This window comes from Microcaecilia unicolor, chromosome 11 (assembly GCF_901765095.1).
Source record: "Microcaecilia unicolor chromosome 11, aMicUni1.1, whole genome shotgun sequence".
In the NCBI taxonomy this organism is placed as follows: domain Eukaryota; kingdom Metazoa; phylum Chordata; class Amphibia; order Gymnophiona; family Siphonopidae; genus Microcaecilia; species Microcaecilia unicolor.
In genome coordinates this window covers 194,513,190-194,537,753 of record NC_044041.1, presented here as the reverse complement: position 1 = coordinate 194,537,753, position 24,564 = coordinate 194,513,190, and the positions used below count along the sequence as shown (strand labels likewise).

General features: G+C 44.6%; 1 protein-coding gene across 1 annotated transcript in view; it reads left to right on the top strand.

Annotated features, from left to right (window-relative positions):
- The window catches only part of RPS6KA1 (ribosomal protein S6 kinase A1), a 186,611-nt gene that overhangs the window by 90,267 nt on the left and 71,780 nt on the right, over nucleotides 1-24,564 (top strand). The window contains 1 exon segment of the mRNA XM_030218336.1: nucleotides 3,378-3,431. Within this exon segment, the coding sequence (XP_030074196.1) occupies nucleotides 3,378-3,431 (54 nt within the window).

Sequence of the window (24,564 nt, the reverse complement as noted above, 5' to 3'; positions counted from 1 at the left end):
ATTAGCCTTTCAAGTTCAATATTAAAGTGTTCATTTCCTTTTTTTTTTTTTTAATGTGAAAGACTAGGAAATATTTTCCTTTTTTAAGAAGAAGCTGGAAGTGTTGAAGAGTCTATATTCTGTATACTAGTCTATGCAATTCATATACGTTTGAACCCTTCTTACATGAAATACACCTGTCCAGTCATAGTGTGGAATTGCTAAGAAACCATCCATGTGTAACAATATACATAACCACCGTGTTTCCCCGAAAATAAGACAGTGTCTTATATTAATTTTTGCTCCCAAAGATGCGCTAGGTCATATTTTCAGGGGATGTCTTATTCGGGAGTAGTAGGGGGACTGTGGCGGTCGGGAACAGTATTGAAGTGGGGGGGGGGGGTATCCTGCAGGAGTAGGCCGTGGCTCTCCTATCTACCCACAGTGACCGCAGGACTCGAGCGGGGCAGAGCCGCCCTGGCCGGGCTAGGAATGGAGGAGGGGTATGAACTAGGGAAGGTAATGGAATGTGGGGCCGGGCTGCTCTGGCTGGGGGTCTCGGGAGGCTGTGAGAGGGCTTAGGGCGCAGGATCATCCCTACCGTATTACAAATGTTAAAAAAAATTCTACAGTAGCTCCGTTCCCCATTGGTGGCGCTTTATGCGCTGCTCCTGTACATTCGCAACACTTTCCATCCTTCTAGTCTGACTTAGCCCTTGGGCGATGGAGCAGCACCGAAAGGGCTCGGTTACTCATTTTTCTTTTATTATTTCTGCAAGGGGGATGTTTCTTTTCTTTCCGGGCTCACTTACCGGTAGTTGATCTTCACAAAAGCGTGAAGGAGGATGGTAGGAGTCCGCTGGACGATAGATTTTCCACCTCAGTCTTGTTTCTTGCATTTCTTTAATGTTATTTCGTCTTTGGGTTGCAGCGAAAATAATTAAAATTTCTGTGTCCATGTCCCATCGGGGCCAAACAAAAACTTTGCTAGGTCTTACTTTCAGGGGAGGCCTTATATTTAGCAATTCAGCAAAACCTCTACTAGGTCTTATTTTCGGGGAAATAGGGTAGTAACAAAGTAGATGACGACAGGTAGAAACCAAAATAGCCCATCTGTTCTGATCAGTTAGGGTAGTCAGGGTGTGGTAACTGCTGCTTTGTGTAAGTTGCCCCTTCTGCCTTTGTTTAGGGTTGTAACTGCTGTTCCTTGCAGCCAGAGTTGTTCGTTCAGAAGGAATGGATCCACAGAAGCTTAGCGGAGATTGGGTGGCTACAACAGTAATTGGGAAGCAAAGCTAGTGCTGGGCAGACCTACGGTCTGTGCCCTGAAAATGGCAAGGATAAATCAAGGGTCAGGTATACGTATAAAGTAGCACATACAATGAGTTTATCTTGGTGGGCAGACTGGATGGACCGTACTGGTTTTTATCTGCCATCATCTACTATGTTCAGCACTTAAAAACCAGGGCTGTGGAGTCGACTCTGACTCTGTCTCCTGCTGATCTTAGACTTAAATTTTTCATTCTGGATCTAAAGTACTGATCAATATAACTTTTACATGTAGGACAAAGATATGTATATATAAGAGTAACATGATAAATTTACCATATGTTATGTTTTTTTTTTTTTTTATTTTGAAGCTGGAGTCGGTACATTTTTACCAAGTCAACGCCACCCAGAATTGCTTCCCACTTCACGACTGACTCCTGTTAAAAACAATAATATATTTCATTATGCCCAATGTTTTAAATTTTAATTCTACTTATAGGCACCTAATTACATTTATTCTCCACCAAGGCCTTGCTGTTTTACCCCTGAGACCTTATTTGTGTGTTGTGCATCTTAGTCTCCCTTCCGTTAACATGGGAAACAAATTTTTGGCTTCCATACCTCTGCTAGTCAAGGCAGACAGACAAAGTTACTTTCCCTTACTAAAAACCTTCATGTGGTAGCCCTGTTGAATTAAATCTATACCAAACTTAGGGGCCCTTGTACTAAAGTACCTACGCGTGTACAACGAACGCAAATTAGAACTACCACCCGGCTACCACGTGCCTCGGGTGGTAATTCTAATTTTTACGAGCGCCCACTTTGTGCACCAGAAAATATTTTTTATTTTCTGCCTGCGCGGCGCTATCTAGATAGTAGATTACCGCCCGGTTAATGCGCAAGTCCCTACTTAGTAGTCAATGGATGGCGGTAAGGTCTCAGGCCCAAAAGACGCATGCCAATTTTTATTTGGCCACATGCCCGTTTTCGACCAAAAAAAAAAAAAAGCCTTTTTTTTGCAGGCGTGCTGAAAAACGGATCTGCGCGCGTCCAAAAGACGCGCCTACACTAGCTCAGGCCATTTTTCAACGCACCTTAGTAAAAGGACCCTTTAATAAATGTGTGGCAAGAAAGAAAAGGAAGAATGGATGTTGGTCGCAGTTCACCCACGATAAAAAACCTGCCCACCCGTAGCACTAGGGCTAGAGAACAGTACCCCTGGTGCAGATAAAGACCATGGTGAAATTGCTTATGGATCCAGTGTGGCATGCGATAAGACCACAGAAATTAAATTGTAGTTAAGAGGATTAACTTTTTCATTAAGTGGACCCTTGCAGACAGAGGAGATGATAACGCCGTGAACTTTATGGAGCTTTGGCAGTAAATTGAGACACCTGGTTTAAGAGTGATGACTGGTCGCAGCATCTCAAGAAAGATATAGTAGAATTGGAAAAGGTGTAGCGAAGGGCGACTAAAATGATAGCGGGGATGGGACGACTTCCCTATGAAGAAAGACTAAGGAGGCTAGGGCTTTTCAGCTTGGAGAAAAGACGGCTGAGGGGAAACATGATAGAGTATACAAAATAATGAGTGGAGTGGAACAGGTGGATGTGAAGTGTCCACGCTTTCTAAAAATACTAGGACTAGGGGGCACACGATGAAACTACAGTGTAGTAAATTTAAAACAAATCGGAGAAAATGTTTCTTCACCCAACGCATAATTAAACTCTGGAATTTGTTGCCGGAGAATGTGGTGAAGGCGGTTAGCTTGGCAGAGTTTAAAAAGGGGTTAGATGGTTTCCTAAAGAACAAGTCCATAAACCACTACTAAATGGACTTGGGAAAAAGCCACAATTCCAGGAATAACATGTATAGAATGTTTGTACGTTTGGGAAGCTTGCCAGGTGCCCTTGGCCTGGATTGGCTGCTGTTGTGGACAGGATGCTGGGCTCGATGGACCCTTGGTCTTTTCCCAGTGTGGCATTACTTATGTACTTATAGTATATCCAAACCTGACCCATTTGGAGACATCGCTTGGAGGGATGTGATAATTGTTTTTAACATTTGAGGTGTAACATTAACAATCCTAGTACTGATGATCTTTTCCTGTTTTCTTTCAATTAATACAGACAAAATCGGAGATCACTTGGATAGAAAAAGATTTAGCAAATTTACCTGATAAGGTAAGCCTTTGACAGGTTTTATATCGCCATTTAGAACTGTGCTTTTTGCTGTTGGGTTGCTGTTCAATAATCCCGTCAGTCAAGAAGCTGCCAACTAATGTGTGTAATAAAGATTGAATTGTGTCTTGAATTCGTGCTTCAGTCTGTGTTTGAATGGTATATTGAACATTTTGCTGGTTGACGTAAAACACTAATCAAATACTTTCTTTATGTTAAACTAGCCGTTAAGCCCGTTAAAACGGGCGAAATTTCCAGCTACCCTCCTCGCCGCCGCTCCCTCCCCCCTCCGTGCCGGGCCCCCCCGCACTGACCTGACGGCGCCTCTCACCTCCGTGTGAAAGCACGCGATCTGCTGCTGCCTGCAGCGCTTTCACACGGAGGTGAGAGGTGCCGTCAGGTCAGTGCGGGGGGCCTGATACGGAGGAGGGCGGGAGCGGCGATGGGGGGGGGGAGTGGAGGTTGGTGCACGCGATGTTCATTTCCAGGCAGCAGCGTCCGACAGTGACTCCGACTCCGTTTCCCTCTCTGTTCCGCCCTCTGACGTCATCACGTCTTGACGCGAGGGCGGGACAGAGAGGAAAGTCTCTACTGCGCATTTGCAGGTGAGTCGGTCACTTGCCGTTTATATGTTTGATATCTAGGAATTCAAGTATCAAACAATACTAAACAGATTTGCAAGTTTTGTATGTCTGAGATTTTTAGAATATTGAGCAACTAAAAATGGGAGTGCTTTCCAAAATACTGTGTACAATGCAGTGCTTCCATTATGATTTAAAAAAAAAAAATCTAAAAATTAATATGAGAACATGGTGGGGGTGGGAAGTTCCAAATGTGAGATTCTGTAGGTCATCTTAGAAAGCTTGTGAGGCATTTGCACATGTATAAAGTGGGTTTTCTTATCTTCCATGCCAGACCAGATGAGTGGGTTTTGTCCCCTACCAGCAGATGGAGACAGAGAACAAGCTCATAGCTGAATTTGCTTCCTCATAGGAGCTGATGCTGTCTTCAGCTTTTCAATATTCTGTTTCCAGTACATGGTAAGCACATAAGTACATACGCATCGCCCTGCCGGGACAGACCAAGGGTCCATCGAGTCCAGCACCCTGTCTCCGACAGTGGCCAAAAGAACAAACAATTTGTCCCGCACATCCCAGAAATAGGGGATTATTCCCACGTCCATTCAATAACATTCTATGGCCTATTCCTCCAGGAAGCCATCCAACCCTTTTTTAAGTAGCATCTAGGAATGGTGCAGCAAGATCAGAAGACAGGCCCAGGGCAGCAGCAGCACCCTAGTTGCTCACCCAGTGGATTTAAGCAGAGATTGAAGGTTCTCTTTGCTGTGGAACATCTTTCCCCTCTGGGCCACCAGGCTCCTGGGCTTAAGTTAACTCTGTCTCTACAGGAACCACATGGCTCTCCCTCTCCTGTGCAATGGAGAGAAATCCTGAGGGCAGAAGCAGCAGCTTAAGGTCAAAACCAAACCGAAAACAAACAAAGCTGAGCTTATGCTATCAATGTAGCAAGGTGCTGTTGTGGGGGGGGGGGGGGGCGACTTTCATCCTGATAGCAGACTGTGATTGGGGGTATAGAGGCTGCAAAAGGCGGTGCCTCAGCAGCACAGCAGACTCAGTTGGTGCATAGGGGCACAGAGTTAGCTTCTCCCCACTGTAAAGGCCGACCAAAGCCCACTTGTTCCTGCCTGGTGCTACCTGCTCAGTTGAAATAGCAGGTCAAGACTTCGCACAGCAGTGTCATGAGACTGCTGTGGGAAGTCAGGCGGCCATTTTGGGATTGCTCTTGCTTATGCTGGTTCCAGTCTCAAAATGGCTGCCAGGACCTCCTGCAGCAGTCTTGTCAGCCATTTTGCCTGAGCAGTGGCTCCTGGCAGGAACGAGTGGGATTCGTTCTTGCCCTTGAAGAGGCCACGAGGGCTTCTTAAGGTATTCCTGGGGAGGGCCTACTTGTGGTCAGAGAGCCACGATGGTTTCAGCTTTGATTTCGACCTCGGATTCAGTTTTGGTCAAAACTAAAAATCACCGGTTCATTCTGCCTCTACCCCACTGAGACTGAGAATTGGAATGCATTAGAAGAATGGTCTGAAATACCGAGTGATGAATTTGGGGTGCAGAAATCCAAAAGCGATGTACCAGATAGGAGGGGAGAGATTTGGTAAGCTCGGCTCAGGAGAGGGTCCTTGGGGTGATGGTGTCTGATGAACTGAAGGTGATGAAACAATGTGACAAGGTGATTGCCGTGGCTGCATAAAGAGGGTTATAACCAGCAGAAGAAAGGAGGTGTTGATGCTCCTGTACAATTCAGTGGTGAGTCCCCACTTGGAGTATTGTGTTCAGTTTTGGAGGCTGTATGTTGCTAAGGATGTAAAAAGACTTGAAGCGGTTCAAAGAAAAGCGACAAAAATATTATGGGGTTTGCATAGCAAGACGTACAAGCAGAGAGAGACTTGATGACTTGAACATGTATACCCTGGAGGAAAGGAGAAACAGGAGTGATGTGATACAGACGTTCAAATATTTGAAAGGTATTAATCCGCAAACAAAACCTTTTCCAGAGGTAGGAAGCTGGTAGAACTAGAGGACATGAATTGAGGTTGAGGGGGGGGGGGGCGACTCAGGAATAACGTCAAGAAGTATTTTTTCACTGAGAGGGTGATAGATACCTAGAATGTTCTCCTGCGTGAGGCGGTGGAGATGAAAATGGTAATGGAATTCAAAATGCAAGGGATAAACACAAAGGAACCCTAAGTGTCTATTCTGCTTGGCCTCTTGACCATAATCAAGTTGAATGCAAACATCATACACATGTGTTTCCATAAGCCCAAAAAGTCACCAACAACTGTGAAACGGAGAAGAGGTTTCTTTTAGTCCAGAGAAGAGAAGGCTGCTGCTGACCTGTGCATTTGAGCAGAGCCCTGTCTGGAAGTTCTGTCTGCCTCCCTGTGAAATAACTGGAGTTTTAAAAGTACTACTGTCAGGTCTCACTCAAATTGAGATATGGTTCCTCAAAGGTCCCCAGGCCCAAAGAGCACTCGTTCAAGCCTGAAGGGAAGGCATCATCCTCAGCCTCTTCCAAAGCGCATGAGAAGCAGTGCTGAAGTTCATCAAAGAGCATCTCCCATGTGCAGTCATCTACCCTACCCTACTCCATCAAAGCCAAGATCCTAGGTAAGTGCAGAACAATTCAGCGGCATAAGGGGTTGGGAAGGACAGAGGAAATGCTGAGCTAATGTTAAGGGGGGGGGGGGGTTGGAATTGGAAGGGCCCACCCAAAATAGTATGTCTGACTACACCACTGACATGAGGTCTAAGAGTTGGTGTGGCCAAAGGCCCTGTGATGATTGCATGGGTTTTCTGTTTCCAAGGAAAATGCAAGGGGCATGACTTTGCAAGCACTCGGACCATCTGCCGATGGTTAACATACAGAACTTGCTCTTGCAGCCTAAGGAAGGCAGCAACAGGTAAAGGTGAGAAGAAGGGGGGAATTTTATCCAGAGGAGCTGGGACTGGAGTTTAGACCCACTCCCGCATTGATTTTGAGGTGATGAAGGTTTCTTCCTCCATGCACACCAATTAATTTCTGGGTGGACTGCAGCATGGGGAAGTTGTATATCATTCCTGCTCTCCTCCTTTCGGGTTGCTATGGGCATCCAACCTTTAAATCTGGCCCTGTTCAGCAGAAGATCTGTTCTGGGCTAATAGTGCAGGTTCAGCTCATGACTCCGAGTCATCCGTTGAGGCCTCTTCTGTGAAGTACTCAGCTGCTCAGTCCCCCATATAATCAGCCTTGGTGATGGTGATAGATGAATCCTCTCCATCTGCTTGACTGCACCTTCTGGAGCAACCTTCTTCATTCCTGCAAACGATCTTTGAGTTCATTAAGGCGGATTGCAAGGACTTGCCAAATGTTCAGTATCATCATATACTATTACTACTACTACTTAACATTTCTAAAGCGCTACTAGGGTTACACAGCGCTGTACAGTTTAACAAAGAAGGACAGTCCCTGCTCAAAGGAGCTTACAATCTAAAGGACAAAATGTGAAGTTGGGCAGTCTAGATTTCCTGAATAGAGGTATAGTGGTTAGGTGCCGAAGGCGACCTTGAAGAAGTGGGCTTTGAGCAAGGATTTGAAGATGGGCAGGGAAGGGGGCCTGGCGTATAGGCTCAGGGAGTTTATTCCAGGCATGGGGTGAGGTGAGGCAGAAAGGGCGGAGCCTGGAGTTGGCGGTGGGTGGAGAAGGGTACTGAAAGGAGGGATTTGTCTTGAGAGCGGAGGTTACGGCTGGGAACGTAAGGGGAGATGAGGGTAGAGAGGTAATCATCATTCTAGAGTTGCTGTTTCTTTATAGGATCTTGGAAGAGGATAGAGGCTGATCTGCTCCAATGACGTTCTACTGCGATGGCAGGAGTTGGATGATGTCATCGGAGCAGAGCGAGAGAGGTTGATTTTCTGGGTTTATCTGTTGTAATTAGAAAATCCAATTTCTCCATTATGGATTTCTGGTTATAACTGAGAATCATAAGCCGTAAATATTTATTATTCCAATAAAAGGAATGACAGCATGCAATAACTGTAGGTTTGTATTTTCTTTTCTTTTTTTCTTTTTTTTTTTCCTAGGTTGCTATCCTCACATCTCTATTGATGGCAAATGTCATCTTTAATTAAGTTCCTTGTTAAGGCATCAAACAGGTACAGTTCCACCTCCAGCCACTAGGGGCCACTCCTGCAATACTTTCCTAACCATCCATTTCCCCCCCTCCCTTTCTACCCCAGCAAACAGAAGCCCTCTTTAGCATGGTTAAAGAGCTGTTGCCAAACCACAACACTAAAGTTTTATCTGAAGATCTAGATCACCTAAAATGCAGTACATAGTGAACCAGAGATGCAGAAATTTTTTTTTTCTGTAGGTCCTGTTTTTATAAAATAATTACTTTGCTCTAGCTTCATTCTTTTCTTTAAGTGTACATAATAAACTGAAACTCAGATCTGCTAACCATGAGGTGCAAAAACCACAAGGGTTTTTTTTTTTCTAAGGGAAGGAGTTTGAAATGTGCTGCTTCCCTGTGAAAGTCAGAACGCTCTCTCTGTGCGCATCTGCTGACTGCCCCCCCCCCCCCCCCCCCCCCCCCCAGCACCCGCATCCTCTGCAACTTGAAAAACACAGACATCTTTTTGCCTTGGCCACGAAGAGAAAGTTGCTCCTTGTGGCAATAGCAGCTTATTAACACCTGCTGCTGTACTGCGATGTTACTTGGTGGACCCTTGACCTTAATAAAGAGAGATGTGCCACACTGAAGGGGATGCAACGATGGAAAAGGACACCAAAATTCCTCGTATTTATAGCTTTGTCACTCAGTGGTTTCACAGGAGGCATCGATCTAAACCCTGCTGCACGCAGCTGCCTGACCTCGGCCACCTCACCATTTCGGTTAGTAATGTTACTCGGAGCTGATTGTTCCATGATATGTGTCCTGTAATAGTTTGCTTCTTGGGTTACTTAAGTGAATATTAAAATTGCTACAGGTGGCTCAGAATGCAGCAGCCAGAATTTATCAGTGGCAGTTTGAAATTTGATCACATTTCTCCTGTTTTAATTAAGTTGCATTAGCTTCCTATTGAGTGGGTAATTAATATATAAGATTCTGAGTAATCGGGTCCCATCTATTATAGCAGCTAATTTAAGGATATGTCGGCCTCCAAGGCCTTTGAGATCTGCTTGTAAGGATTGTAACGTAGTAGGTGACGGCGGGTAAAGACTTGTACGGTCCATCCAGTCTGCCCAATAAGATAAACTCATTACATATGGTATGTGATACTTCATATGTATACCTGGTCTTGATTTGTCCTTGCCATTTTCAGGGCATAGACCATAGAAGTCTGCTCAGGACTGTCCTTGTTCTAAAATTTCTGAAGTTAACGTCGAAGCCCCTGAAAAGCTCCTCTCCAGCCCGTCCAAATGTATTCAGCCACGATCAGGGCACAGACCGTAGAAGTCTGCCCAGCACAGGCCGCCTTCTCCAACTTCTGAAGTTGAATCTTTGCAGCCACGATCAGGGCACAGACTGTAAAAGTTTGCCCAGTACTAGCTTTTGCTTCCCAATTAGCGGTGTTGCTACCTAATCTCCCCTAAGCGTCTTTGGATCCATTCCTATGGGATTCCTTTATGTTTATCCCACACATTTTTGAATTCCGTTACCATTTTCATCTCCACCAACTCCAGCGGGAGGACATTCCAGGTATCTACTACCCTCCATGAAAAAAACCACTTCCTGACATCGTTCCTCAGCCCTGCCCCCTTTCAACCTCAATTCATCTCCTCTAGTTCTACCGCCTTCCCGTCTCTGGAAAAGGTTTGTGTGCGGATTAATACCTTTCACATATTTGAACTTCTGTATCCCATCACCCCTGTTTATACTTGTTTGATGTTCAACTGTACCTACTGTACCACTGCTTTGAGTGAATCTCTTCATAAAAGCAGTTAATAAAGCCCATTAAATAAATTCTTTTCTGGATGCTCTCTCATTTTTTATACTGCTGGATCTAAATTATGGAATTCATTGTCGGCACAGGAAAGCAGTAAAACGTATGGGAACACTTCAAGGATTTCTTTTTAAAGCCCTTTCTTTTTCGGCAGGCTTTTGGAGATTTTTTTTTTTAATGTTATTTCAGCCTATTTAATGCAGCTGATAGATGATGAGGTGTGGTAATTTTTGTGAAAGTATCATTCTTACGTTTTGTTTTATGCATTTTATTCTGCACGTTTTATTGTTCCCCAAAGAACGGTAGATTGTGCGTGTGGGGACTTTTATTCTGCTCACTACAGCTATTGAGGCGCTGTGCTTTAAGCCTGAGGTACTGCTGTATAGAATCTGTTTTTTTTAGTCAGATTTCATCAGATCTCAGAAATGAAGCACGGGCAGGCTTTGCTTCCAGACATGCCAAGTTATCCAGATTCCAGACTGGAGATTTGGGACGATTTGGATTTTTCTGACCACCCTATTCTGGTGCATTTATGGTACTTGCAGCACCCATTTCAATGGGCAGAATCAGGCACCACAATCCCACACTTCTTTAGAATGTCAGGTCAAAACTAGGACTGTCCCATAATCTCCATCTTGGAACTGGGTAACTTGGCCATCTCTGTGCTACTGCTTAGGTGTTCCTTAGACATTTCTCACCTTAGCTGTGAGAAGTGTTGTTTTATTTATTTATTTTAAGTTTTGTTACATTTGTACCCCGCGCTTTCCCACTCATGGCAGGCTCAATGCGGCTTACATGGGGCAATGGGTCTACTATGGTCTTTGATTTTATTTATTTTTTTAACTCATTTATAGTATTTAGAAGCTTAATTTTAAGTTCTGCCAAGTCTGCCCAGACATGCAATCAAAAATTTGGAATATGGCCAAATGATTATATTGAATAGCTAGCAAAATCAAATTTGAGGGCAATGATTTAACCCTTTATTTATTGTCACCATTAGCATTGTACTGCCTGTAAGTATTCGGTTTTTCTTTATAGGGAGTGTTTGACTCTGAGTTTTGGTTTTGATTTCATTTTGTGAGGTCAGTTTTTGCACGACAGAGATCCTGTGGTTTTTTATTTGGGGGGGGGGGGGGGGAGGAGGGTTGTTCCATTGTGTAGCTGCCATTTTCAGTTCAGGGAAAGGATATTTTTTTATCATGACATGCATAAATTTTCACAGTATGGTCATTTTGATATTTAAATAGGGCCTCATTTTTTGGCCTATAATTGAAAACGGAGCCAGGGCTTTAATAAACTGGTGATTGTTGCTTGGTGAAGATTGAAGCAGAGTTATTTCGCAGGTCAGGCCCCCACTGTGCCTACAAATGTGTCCAACTTCTTGGTTAGTGTATCCTAAGTTAATTGGATGATTATAGCACGGACTGCTGCCAGTGAAGAGCTTAGGGATCCTTTTCCGAAGCTGCGGCAGAAGGTGGCCTGTGCTGGCATTGGCGCGTGTTTTTGATGCTCACCGAGGCCCCCTTTTTACTGCAGCGGGTAAAAGGCAGGCTTCCCTTTTCTTAAAGAAATGGCCATGGGACAAGTGAACCACTTGCCGCGTGACCATTTCGTGGGGGGGGGGGGGGGGGGAAGCACTTACCGCCATTCACTGAGGTGGCTGTAAAGGCTCCTGTGCTAACACGGCCATAACCTTGCAGCGCTTGGCACTGCCGGGTACACACCTGCGCAACAAAAATTTTAATATTTTTGCAGCACCGGAAATGGCGTGCGCTGGGGGAGGGAAATACCACCGGGCTGCTGCGGTGGCCCGATGGGTCTTCCCTTTTAGCGAACGGTAAGCCCACGTTGGGTTTACTGCTCGCTTCGTAAAAGGGCCCCTTAATGCACTTTTGCTGTATGCCGCGGCTGTTAATAGATGAGAATTCTGCTCCGTTCTCTGTTTACAATTCCTAATGAACTGGTCAGTTGCTAGTTAATCGGCCCTGTTGCTTATAATTTCGGGAGCAATTTACAGATAGCCTGGGCAGTTGCAAACTATATGGGCACTTGTAGTTCTCTTTAGGAAATGCTTCAAAGAGGAAACAGTACAAGGGTTGTGTTTCAAAAAAAAAAAAAAATCACCAAGGACAAAAAGTTCACACACACACACACAAAATAAGTTTATATACTTCACACCTACTGTTTATATTCAGGCAACCGAAGATAAGATAACATGCACGCATTTGAAAATTGACCGACCAATGTTCCCTTGTTTTTATGAAGGATTATTTCAACCAGGTGCCCCAGACTATATTTCAAATATTCTAATCCTTTGTACCCTGACCCGTGACTTATGCTCCTCAACACCGCCTACTACTACCCTCTTCCTCCTCCACTATACGATATCACACATGCAACCGCTTTTTCATATGCTGTGCCTAAACTTTGAGACACTCTACCTGTCACTATTAAGTTACAATCTTCCTGTCCGTCTTTAAAAAAAAAAAACCAGAATCTCTCATAACCTGGTTATTCGGACAAACCTTTCCTTAGCTACTTTTTCAGCCTTCCTTTATTTTTATCTTGTAAACTGCTTTCATGAAATATTGTGAATAGCACTATATCAAGTATTTATTTAAAAAAAAAAAATATATATATATATATGTTTGCTTAGCATCCCTCCGGGACCGGTTCAGGAACTGACTGGTGGGTTGTATACTGCTTCCAGCAGGTGGAGACTGAGAATTCTGACTCTAGAGAGCCAATAGGAGCCCTGGCCAACTAGCCCTAGATTCAGTAATCTCAGTCTCCAGTAGGTGGAAGGAGGTGAGCCCTTTAGTCTCCTCTGTTTATCTATCTGGGTTTGAACTTTTAATTATTAGCAAGGCGCACAGTCTGTGTACTTTTTCTATTTCTCTTTCTGTGTCTCCGTGGTTCAGGCTTCTTTTGACTGGGTGTGGTGCACACTTCAGTCAGCCTTCGGGGTGTTACACCTGGGGCGTAACTGGGTCCCTCCCCCACTTTCCCTCCTGAGGTCCCTCGGTGTTGGATTATTTACTTTAGCCTTGGGGGGAGCTCAGTCTCTTCGGTAGGAGAGTACTGCAGCTTCAGGAAAGGCAGCCCTTAAAGTTAAAACAAAAACAAAAAAACGAAACGGCACAGCAGCTCTAGTGAGGACGGTTCAGTTGTCAAGGAGAATCTGAGGCAGTGAAGGGCTGTACTATGGCTGAAAAGGTGCACCGTTGTTTCGTATATCAGCGTCGGGGGTGGGAGCCTCCGGCGCTTGTAAGTTTTGTACCACCGTAGAAACGGCGGAGTCAGCTGTTCTGGCGGTCCCAGCTGTTCTGGCGGTCCCGTCTGCTTCAGTGGGGCCGGTTGAGCCTGTTTCTACCGCGGTTCTAAATCAGTCTCCCCGTCTGTCAGATTCGGGTCACGCGCCCGTTTTGGCGGGAGCGGCGGCCATTTTGTCAGCCCCAGACTCCGGGGAGGACAGGCCGTCGACATCTTAATTTTTTTCAGACGGGTCAGTCTGCTCCAGTGCTTTCCTCATCAGCAGCTATTCAGGAGGAGGATTTTCCTCCTGAATTTGTGATTCAAATGTATCAAGCCTTTCTTTTAAAGTAGGCAGGTTCCTCTTTATTTCCTTCTGTTCCTCCTGAGCTGGTTGCGCCCAGACAGCGTATTCCAGCCAAAAGATTGAGTGAATCAGAACTTCAGGAAGAAGATCAGGATTTGGAAATGCTTGCTTTGGAAGAATTGGATGTATTACAGGAGTCACAGTTGGAGGACTCAGGTTCGGCTGAGACAGGGACGGATTCTTTTTTTACAGGAGATGATCCATCGGTAGTTCGTATTTTTCATAATGAAGATCTCCAGGAACTAATTGCCTTGGTAGCTGACACTTTGCATTTTGATGAAGATCAGTCCGCAGCCCCTGAGGTGCGTAAGGTTGATTTGTTAGTTAAAGGTATTAGGCGTCTGGAAAAAACTTTTCCTATGCACCAGGACATTAGGGATATCATCCAGACTCAGTGGGATTTCCACTGTGGGATTTCCAATCTATGATGCGTCTTTATCAACTTCCAGAGGTAGATAAATCTCTTCTGAAGGTGCCTGTGGTGGATGCTGTAGTGTCTGCGGTCACTAAGCGCAATACAGTCCCAGTAGATGGTGGTACTGCTCTTCGGGACGTTCAGGATCGTAGGGTGGAAGCCCTTTTGAAAAGTTGTTTTGACGTTTCCTCTTTGGCTGTGCAGGTGGCCATCTGTGGCTCTTTGGTTGCTAGAGCATGCTTTCAGTAGGCCGAACAAGTTTTGGACAGGTCTTCTGATGATTTGACTTCAATTGACACGGAAGTAGCCAAGATTGAGACAGGCTCTTCCTTTTAGCAGATGCTTTCTATGACTTATTAAGGGCGTCTTCTAAGTCCATGGCCCTTTCAGTGGCAACTCGTTCTCTGTGGCTGAGAGGTTGGTCGGCAGATGCTGCTTCTAAGTTAAGTAAGTTCCCGTTTCGAGGTTCCTTTTTTGTTTGGGCCGGAGTTAGATAAATTGGCCCATAGTTTGGGTGATACCAAGGTTCCTCGTCTGCCAGAAGATTGTCCTAGAACGGTTCAGAGGTTTTCTGGTTTCAGTGGTGGGCGAGGATGGGATTTCCGTCGTTTTCGGTCAGTCAGAAGTGTTCAGCCGCAGCGGTCTCGTTTCCTCCAGTCCTTTCGCGAGTTTCGTAGAGGCGGTAGAGACTCTGGATCTTCTTTTCAATCCACAGCCCATCCAGCCCAATGAAGGTACGAGGGCCTCTCCTCTGATTCTGGTAGGAGCTCGTTTAGCTCTATTCTTTCAGAGGTGGGCCCAAATTACCTCAGATCAGTGGGTCTTAGAGGTTATTCGAGAAGGGTACGCTTTAGAATTTGCTCGTCCTCTTTCCGTTGCCTTTCTAGAGTCTCCCTGCCGGTCTCATCTGAAGACGGGAGGGGTTCGGGACACTCTATTAAGACTTCTTCAGTTGCAGGCTGTTTGTCCGGTTCCTCCGGCAGAACTCAAGCTAGGCCGTTCCATTTATTTTGTGGTTTCAAAGAAAGAAGGTTCTCTACGACCAATTTTAGACATCAAGGCAGTCAATCGAGTGCTCGGGGTTCCCAGTTTTCGAATGGAAACTCTACGCTCGGTGATAGCAGCAGTCCGCATGGGAGAGTTTTTGACAGCTCTAGATTTGACGGAGGCCTTACCTGCACATTCTGATTCAACAGGGGCATCAGTGATTTCTTCGTTTTGCGGTCCTGGGTCAGCATTTTCAGTTTCAGGCGCTTCCCTTTGGTTTGGTCACGACTCCTCGTATGTTCACGAAGGTCATGGTGGTAGTCGCAGCGGCTCTCAGGAAGGTTTTGCCTTCAGTTTCAGCCTGGGAAAAGAGAGAGAGAGAGATCTCTTTGCTGAAGCTCTGTAAACAGTTATATTTGATAACTGATGAGCAGCTATATGTCCTGTTCTCCCCAGGTACTATTTAGATAGTATACAAATGTTTAGTTAGGATTATAATTGATCCATATTTCAGTTACCTGTTATTGTTTTGTTGATTATACCTTTTCTCTTCATTGTTCTAATTTTTTCGGACAATAAACATTTCTTTTAGTTTATTGCCTCTGCTTGTCTGGACTGATTAAGAATCCTGGTGGTTTGTGTTTTGGGTCTGTGAGTGCTTTCTAAGAATTGTGGGAGCACTGGGACTGTGGCCCCAGTAACCTAGAAATCACTGGGGATAATCTGAGAGCGGGAGACTCGCCCAGAGAGAGTTGAGACCCAGTCGGTGGGAGGAGGGTGCTAGTGTAGAGCATGAGTGGCAGGTACAGGTGGACCTCAGCTGTGCTGGGGATAGCCCCTGTAAATGGCTGCGGGATAGCCACAGGCAGGTGTCTAGGCGTTCTTTGACAGCATTCATTTACACCAAGTAAAACTTGGTGTAAATACCAGTACCTAAGTTAGGTGTGGAGCAGGTGTATTCTGTAACCCTGCGTATAAATTTTTGGAACACCCACGAATCGCCCATGGCAACACCCCCTTTTTGGTAGCATGTATTAGAATTTACACGCACTGCTTTACAGAATACACTTAGCAAGTAATGTGTGTACATTCTAATTAATGCCCATTAGTGCTGATAATTGATTAACATCCAATTAATTGACACTGATTAGCTTGTTAACCAATTAGGTTTATTTATTTATTTTGCTGCATTTGTATCCCACATTTTCCCACCTATTTGCAGGCTCAATGTGGCTTACAATATAATACAACTACAATCACATTAATGGAATAAGAATTTCAGAATATTGTTACAAATAAGGTACATAAGAATATCATGTAGGATTAGAAGTAGATAAAGCATAACATAATGAGATCAGGCCAATATATAATATTCAGTAATGAAGGTGTAATTAAAATGAACAAATTAGAAGGGTTCCAAGTAGTTGTATCTGGTGTAGTTTAGGAATCAGTTCGCTATGGAGGATCCTTATTATACGTCTTTTTGAACAGGTTGGTCTTCAATCATTTCCGGAAGGTTGTCAAATCGTGTGTAGTTTTTATGGTGGTCGGTAATTCATTCCGTAGTTGTGTGCAGATGTGTGAGAAGCTAGATGTATGTATAGATTTGTATTGAAGTCCTCTGCAGTTGGGATAATGGAGGTTTAAGAAGGTACATGATGAACTTTTGTTGTTTCTTTCTGGTAAATCTATTAGGTCAGACGTAAGATGGGACATTTCCATAAATGATTTTTACATTTGTATCCCACCTTTTCCCACTTATTAGTAGGCTCAAAGTGGCTTACACAGTTCCGGAGAGGTGGTTACAGGCTCCAGTGCGAACAAATACAGTATAGGGGAACTATTACAGTGACAAGTACAGTAAAGAAGTATCGGTAAATAGGTTGAGGTGATTCAAACAAAATGTTAGGGTGTTATCATGCGTCGGGGTTGAAAACTGTCTGTTTCCTGATAAAATGCCATATTTCATTATTCGCTGTTAGATACTGTGGGTTTGCCTTCTTGAACAGGTGAGTTTTTAGGTTTTTTTCAGAATTCTAGATGATTATTCGTAGACTTCAGGTGTTTTGGTAGAGAATTCCAGAGCTGTGTGCATATGTAAGAGAAACTTGACGCGTATGTTGATTTATACTTCAGGCTTTTACAACTTGGGAAGTGAAGAGTTAAGTACGTTCTGGCTGATTCAATTGTGTTTCTAATTGGTAAGTCGATTAGTTCAGACATATAGCTCAGAGCTAGACCATGTATTATTTTGTGAACAAAGGTACAAATCTTGAAAGCGATACGTTCTTTGATTGGCAGCCAGTGTAGTTTTTCCCGCAGGGTTTTTGCGCTTTCAAATTTAGATTTTCCATAGATAAGCCTGGCTGCCGTATTCTGAGCAGTCTGTAGTTTCCTTAGGATTTGTTATTCGCAACCCACATATTACGGTAATCGACATGTGTTAGTACCATTGTTTGAATCATGTTGCAAAAAGTTTCCCTCGGGAAGAATTGTTTTACCCGTTTGACTTTCCACATTGTGTGGAACATTTTCTTTGTAATGGCAGTGGCTTGGTTCTCTAGAGTTAGGTTGCTGTCGATATTAATGCCGATGATTTTCAGGTTGTCTGAGATTGGAAGAGTGTGTTCCGGGGTGTGTATGTGCAGCTGGCGTTGGCTGTTGTGTATCTGACTAGCTAGTTGCTTCTTCCGTTAAAGGCTTGGGAGAAGAGCTAGGATTTCATGGAACCAACACGTGCCTTTACGTGCATTTAAAGGAGGGTAGTTTGCATCACTTCATTTTACCCAGGTAAATATCTGTTTACCCTGGAGAATGCCTTTAAAAATTGCTCTCTGTTAACATATTACACTAGCTATCCAGAAAAGTCATGAAGAGTGTGAATACACCTTACATTCTATCTGTTCTTTGCACTAATTATATATTTTAGGATGCAAGCACCAGAATTTACACTTCGACGGTGTGCATCAGTATTCTTCTTTGCAAGGGCCGGTGGCAGCCCCCACAGACCCAAAATGTGTCTTTCTCAGCCCCCCCCCCCCCTCTCAAGTCTTGCTACTGACAAGACTTGAGGGGGGGGGGCAGACTCAAGAAAAATGTCAGGAAGTATTTTTTTTTACAGAGAGAGTGGTGGATACTTGGAATGCCCTCCCGCGGGAGTGGTGGAGATGAAAACAGTAACGGAATTCAAAAATGCGTGGGATAAACATAAAGGAATCCTGTTCAGAAGGAATGGATCCTCAGAAGCTTAGCGGAGATTGGGTGGCAGCACCGGTGGTTGAGAGGCGGGGCAAGTACTGGACAGACGTCTACGGTCTATGCCCCGAAAATGGCAAGGATAAATCAAGATCAGGTATACATATAAAGTAGCACATATGAGTTTATCTTGTTGGACAGACTGGATGGAACGTACAGGTCTTTAACTGTCGTCATCTACTATGCTACTTCTATATCATTTCTGTTTTCTACCTGCATTATCCAGCTGTTTGCCAGTTTGAGCCATGTGTTGCCTAAAACTCCTTCACTATTCTCATAAGACTTAAGGAAGCAGTATAGTAGACTGAACAGCTCAAACATACTGAGAATGTGTTCAGTAGTGGCATTGCCAACAAATCTATGGAGAAAATTTTGATTGATTTTGCTGTCAAGTTGAAATCGACTCACGGTGACCATGTGGAGGACTGGCCTAATGGTTAGTGCAGTGGGATACGGACCTGGGGAACCAGGCAGTAGGTTAAGATCCTGGGTAACCAGGTTCAATTCTCTCTGTAGCTCCTTGTGACCCTAGGCAAGTCACTTAGCCCTCCGTTGCCCCCAGGTACAATATACTTAGATTGTAAGCCCATCTGGGACATTGCAAGTACCTGAATAGTTATGTATGTAAACTGCCTTGATTTGTGCTCCAATAGAAGGCGGTACGTCAAAATTGATAACTTTCTCCAGAACACCCCGTCTTCTATTCTGTTTCTTATATTCCGCTCAATTTCCCATAGGATTCATGGTGGATTGCATTTTTTTTAAACCCTCATTGAGGGAGCTAACAGATTATATAGCATAAACATTTCAATATAAACAAATACCAGTAATTATGTAGTTTATAAAAGTTTTTAAAATCTTATGGAAAAAAAACAGTAGGAAGAAATCTCTCTCTTCTGTTCAGGAAAATCATTCCAAACTTTCGCCCCTTGATATGAAAAGTAAATTCAAAATGTGATTTATTATGAAGATTTTTGGTTAATGGATGACACAGTTTATATACTACTACTACTATAAATCATTTCTATAGCGCTACCATTCGTACGCAGCGCTTCACAATTGAACATGAAGAAAAGACAGTCCCTGCTCAAAAGAGCTTACAATCTAAATCAGGACAGACAGACAGGACCAATAAAGGATAAGGGTAGGACAGACAGAAGGACACATAGGGAAAGGGACTATTGAAGAGAGGAAGACAAGATAAAGGTTACGAGCAAGTGGCAAGCTGGGAGTCAAAAGCGGCATCAAACAGGTAGACCTTTAGCCCGGTTTTGAAGGCGGCCAGGGATAGAGCTAGACGTAACGGCTCAGGAAGCCCATTCCAGTCATAAGGTGCGGCAAGAGAAAAGGAACAGAGTCTGGAGTTAGCGATGGAGGAGAAGGGTGCAATTAGGAGAGATTTTCCTAGTGAACGGAGTTCCTGGGAAGTAGTGTAGGGAGAGATGAGGGTGGAGAGGTAGTGAGGGGCTGCAGAGTGAATGCACTTATAGGTCAATAAGAGGAGCTTGAATTTTATATGGAAACGGATAGGGAGCCAGTGAAGTGACTTCAGGAGAGGGCTGATATGGGCATAACGACTTTGGTGAAATATTAGTCGTGCAGCAGAATTTTGAACAGATTGAAGAGGAGAGAGGTGACTGAGTGGAAGACCTGTGAGAAGCAAGTTGCAGTAATCTAAGCGAGAGGTGATGAGAGTGTGGATGAGGGTTCTGATAGCGTGTTCAGAAAGGAAAGGGCGAATTTGGGCGATGATATAAAGGAATAAATGACAGGTTTTAGCAATCTGTTGAATATGTGCAGAGAAGGAGAGGGAGGAGTCAAAGATGACCCAAAGGTTACGAGCAGAAGAGACAGGAAGAATGAGCGTGTTGTTGACAGAAATAGAGAGTGGGGGCAGTGGCGTTCCTAGGGGGGCTGACACCCGGGGCGGATCGCTGGTGCAGCGCCCCCCCGGAACAGCGCGACGCCCCCCCCCCCCCCGGATGCACGCCGCTGGGAGGGGGGTGCCGTATGCCTGCCGGCTCTTCGTTTTCATGCTCCCTCTGCCCCAGAATAGGAAGTAACCTGTTCCGGGGCAAAGGGAGTATGAAAACGAAGAGCCGACAGGCGTGCACCCGGGGCAGACCGCCCCCACCGCCCCCCCCCCTTGGTACGCCACTGAGTGGGGGAAGGGGAGAGGCTGGTTTAGGTGGGAAGATATATAAAAACCGTATCTATAATTTGGTATACAAAGCAAATTAATTAATTCTTTAGAACCTTGACCATTAAGAGATTTGAAAACCAGACATGCAATTTGAAATTCAATCCATTTACTAATTAAGCTAATGAAGACGTTCCAAAAGAGGAGAAAACGTTATCAGATTTTCCTTTTTAAAATATCAATCTGACTGCAGTACTCTGCAATAACTCAACCTCTTGAGTAATTTAGTTGACGGATTTTGATGATAACGAATTACAGTAATCTAGCTAAGGTAATAAGGTAGATTGAGTTAGGATCCTAAAACTTTGATCAGTTAGTGTGTGGAGGCTTTATAATGAAGCATTAATTGTTGTGGTTGTGTCAATGCATCTTACTGCTTGTCGTCCGTGCCCTCTTTTTCTTTAACCTTTCCTAGCGTGATCACCTTTTCTGGGGACTCTGGCTGTTTCATAATGTGGCCAAAATATGGTTTTCAGTCTAGTCATGTGAGCCAATGAGCATTCGGTTTTTATTTGGTCAAGGACCCATCTGTTTAGTGTCTTCGCTATCCGTGGTATTCATAAGTCATCTCCAGCACCACAAATCAAATGTCTTGGTGTTCTTTCTGTCCAACTTTTGTATCTATACAGTGTAATAGAAAAAAATACATGGTTTCTATAACTCAAATCTTTGTCGGTAATAAAACATTGCATGACTTGAAAATCGTCTCCAAACCCTTTATTGTAGCTCTGTCTAGTGCTATCCTGCATATCTCTTGACAACTGGAGTCTTCGTTGTTGATAATAGGTTATGCCTTTTAGGATCTATCATCTAGGACTTGTCTTCACCATTAATTCTGAAGCTCGTTTTTGCTCTTCCTGTTCTCACTTTTATCTTCTATAGGTTCAATTTTAGTCCCTTTTTTTCCCCCACTTTGTGTCTTAACTTTTTATAAATAAGTCGTATTCACTTTCAGCTATTAGTATCGTCAACATAGGTTGTTGACATTCCTTCCTCCAATTTTGAAATCTCTTTCATCATGTTCTAATCCTGCTTCTCTCGTTATGTGTTCTGCATACAAGTTGAACAAATAGGAAAAGGAAAAATTCAACCCTGCAACTTGTTTCACCATGTTCTGTCTAGCAAATATTGGAGAATTAAAAAAACGGGGGACGGCCACCTTGAGGGGGTTGATAGTGGAGACAGGATGGTGAATGCTCCCTGGTGGGGATGGGACAGCGATAGAGCTGGTTGAGCGTGTGTTGTGGAGAGGAGCTAAGGAACAGGCATAGAGAGGGTGTGGAGGGAGATGAGCTTAGGAAAAGGGAAAATGTGTGGGTGGGGGTTACAGTTTATTTTAGCTACATAAATTACTCCGAATGCATCTGAGCAGCCAGGCCAATGCAATCAGAGGGATAACCCCTCAGGAAAGCGGTGTTACTGGAAGAGGATTCCCTCCCCCAACCAGTGTGCCGTCTGTTTTGTCCAGAAATGATCTTGGCTCTTGTGTATAAAGGTTTTTGCTAGCAAGGCCGTTGCTAGAAAAGCAGTGAAGATCACTGGTGAGTGCTGCTTACACCAGAGGAGACAGCTATGGCGGTGATTAAAAAATAAAAAAAAGTTTGAAAACAAGCTACACAGTGCTTTCATACATGTATCTTGTATGCATGTATGAAAGACGTCTGTAGCATGCACAGTGCATCCTGTTTCTTTACATCATCACTGGTTATTTCCAACTTAGTAATTTAGCAAGGTGGAAATAGTGATCTGTGCTTTACTGAGACTTTAGTGCATCCACCCCCGGGTCCCCTGTACCTTAAAAGTTCCTTAGAAGTGGCAGTGCAGCAGTGTTTACATGCTGCCTGCTGTGGAGGCTCCCTCTTACCCATGCCGTAATTTTCTGTTTTCTTCGGAGATGGAACGGGTCAGAGGGAGCCTCAGGAGTAGGGCAGCATATAGACATTGCTGCAGTGCCGTTGATGTCTAAGGAACTTGGAAGGTATAGGGGGGCAAGGGAGCAAAGAGAGCGATGTTGGGACCAAGAGGGGGGTGGAGGAGCAGAGAGGGACCAGGTGTAGGGGAGAGAGAGAGCAGAGAGAGAGTGCGATATTGGGACCGTGGGGGGGGGGGGGGGGGGGGGAGTACAGAGAGCATGATGTTGGAACTGAGGGGGGGGGTGTTGAGGGTGAGGGAGCACAGTGTGTATTTTGGTGGGACCTGGAGAGTGAGGGATCACAGAGAAAGTGGTGTTGGGACCCGGGGTGAGAGGGGAAGAACAGATGTTGGACTGGGGAGGGGGGGCAGAGAGGAGGGAGGAAGAGATGGACACAGGGCAGCAATAAGATGCAATTAATCACAATTAAAATGTTTTAATCGTGATTAAAAATATTTAATCAAAATGCAGGCCTAATATATATGTGCTTTTTTTTTTTTTCTCTTTTGTTAAAAAAAAAAGAAAAAAAAAAAAACAAAGAGAAGTAAGAAAACTTCAGGCTGTGTCTGACCACACTTTTTATTTCCTTGGTTGTTTTTGTGTGTGTGTTTCTGGGGGAGGAACACCTAACCATTTCCTATTCTTCTAAAAACAAGAAAGTGCTGTTCTTGGGGAAGCTGCTTTGTAGGTGCAAATGCAGCAACAGTATTACAGTCAACACTGTAATCATCACACGGACCGAGACAGATATGAACGATGCCAAGAAAAAGCCAGTAACTAGGGTAGGAGCTTTGCACAGCTTACGTATAAACAAGTTCAGGTAATAGTACATAGTAACATAGTAGATGACGGCAGAAAAAGACCTGCACGGTCCATCTAGTCTGCCCACGATAAACTCATATGTGTATACCTTACCTTGATTTGTACCTGTCTTTTTCAGGGCACAGACCGTATAAGTCTGTCCAGCAGTATTTCCCGCCTCCCAACCACCAGTCCCGCCTCCCATCACTGGCTCCGGCACAGACCCCGTATAAGTCTGCCCTCCCCCATCCTAGCCTCTCAACCACCAACCCCTCTTCCCCCCGCCACCCAATTTCAGCTAAGCTTCTGTGGATCCATAGTAACATAGTAGATGTAACATAGTAACATAGTAGATGACGGCAGAAAAAGACCTGCACGGTCCATCCAGTCTGCCCAACAAGACAAACATATGTGTAAACCTTACCTTGATTTGTACCTGCCTTGTTCAGGGCACAGACTGTACAAGTCTGTGCAGCAGTACTTCCCGCCTCCCAACCACCAGTCCCACCACCGGCCCCGGCACAGACCGTACAAGTCTGCCCTCCACCATCCTCGCCTCTCAACCACCAACCCCTCTTCCCCCCACCTGCTCCGCAAACCCAATTTCGGCTAAGCTTCTGAGGATCCATTCCTTCTGCACAGGATTCCTTTATGCATATCCCACGCATGTTTGAATTCCGTTACCGTTTTCATCTCCACCACCTCCCGCGGGAGGGCATTCCAAGTGTCCACCACCCTCTCCGTGAAAAAATACTTCCTGGCATCTTTCCTGAGGCTGCCCCCCCTTCAACCTCATTTCATGTCCTCTCGTTCTACCGCCTTCCCATCTCCGGAAAAGATTTGTTTGAGGATTAATACCTTTCAAATATTTGAACGTCAGTATCATATCACCCCTGTTCCTCCTTTCCTCCAGGGTATACATGTTCAGGTCAGCAAGTCTCTCCTCATACGTCTTGGAACGCAAATCCCATACCATTTCAAGGTCTCCAAGAGCTTGAAACTGAACTAAGCTACTTTTAGTTAAGTTTATGCAACTGAAGCTACCTTTAGCTCTTCTGTAATGTATACTGAAAGAAGGGCTTTCTGGTATACACTCAAGTAATAATAATTTTTTTTTTTTTTGTTACATTTGTACCCCGCACTTTTCCACTCATGGCAGGCTCAATGTGGCTTACATGGGGCAATGGAGGGTTAAGTGACTTGCCCAGAGTCACAAGCAGCTGCCTGTGCCTGAAGTGGGAATCAAACTCAGTTCCCCAGGACCAAAGTCCACCACCCTAACCACTAGGCCACTCCTCCACTGTTGCTACTATTTGAGATTCTACATGGAATGTTGCTAATCCACTAGAAGTCGGCCCTTGCAGATCACCAATGTGGCCACGCAGGCTTCTGCTTCTGTAAGTCTGACGTCCTGCACATACGTGCAGGACGTCAGACTCACAG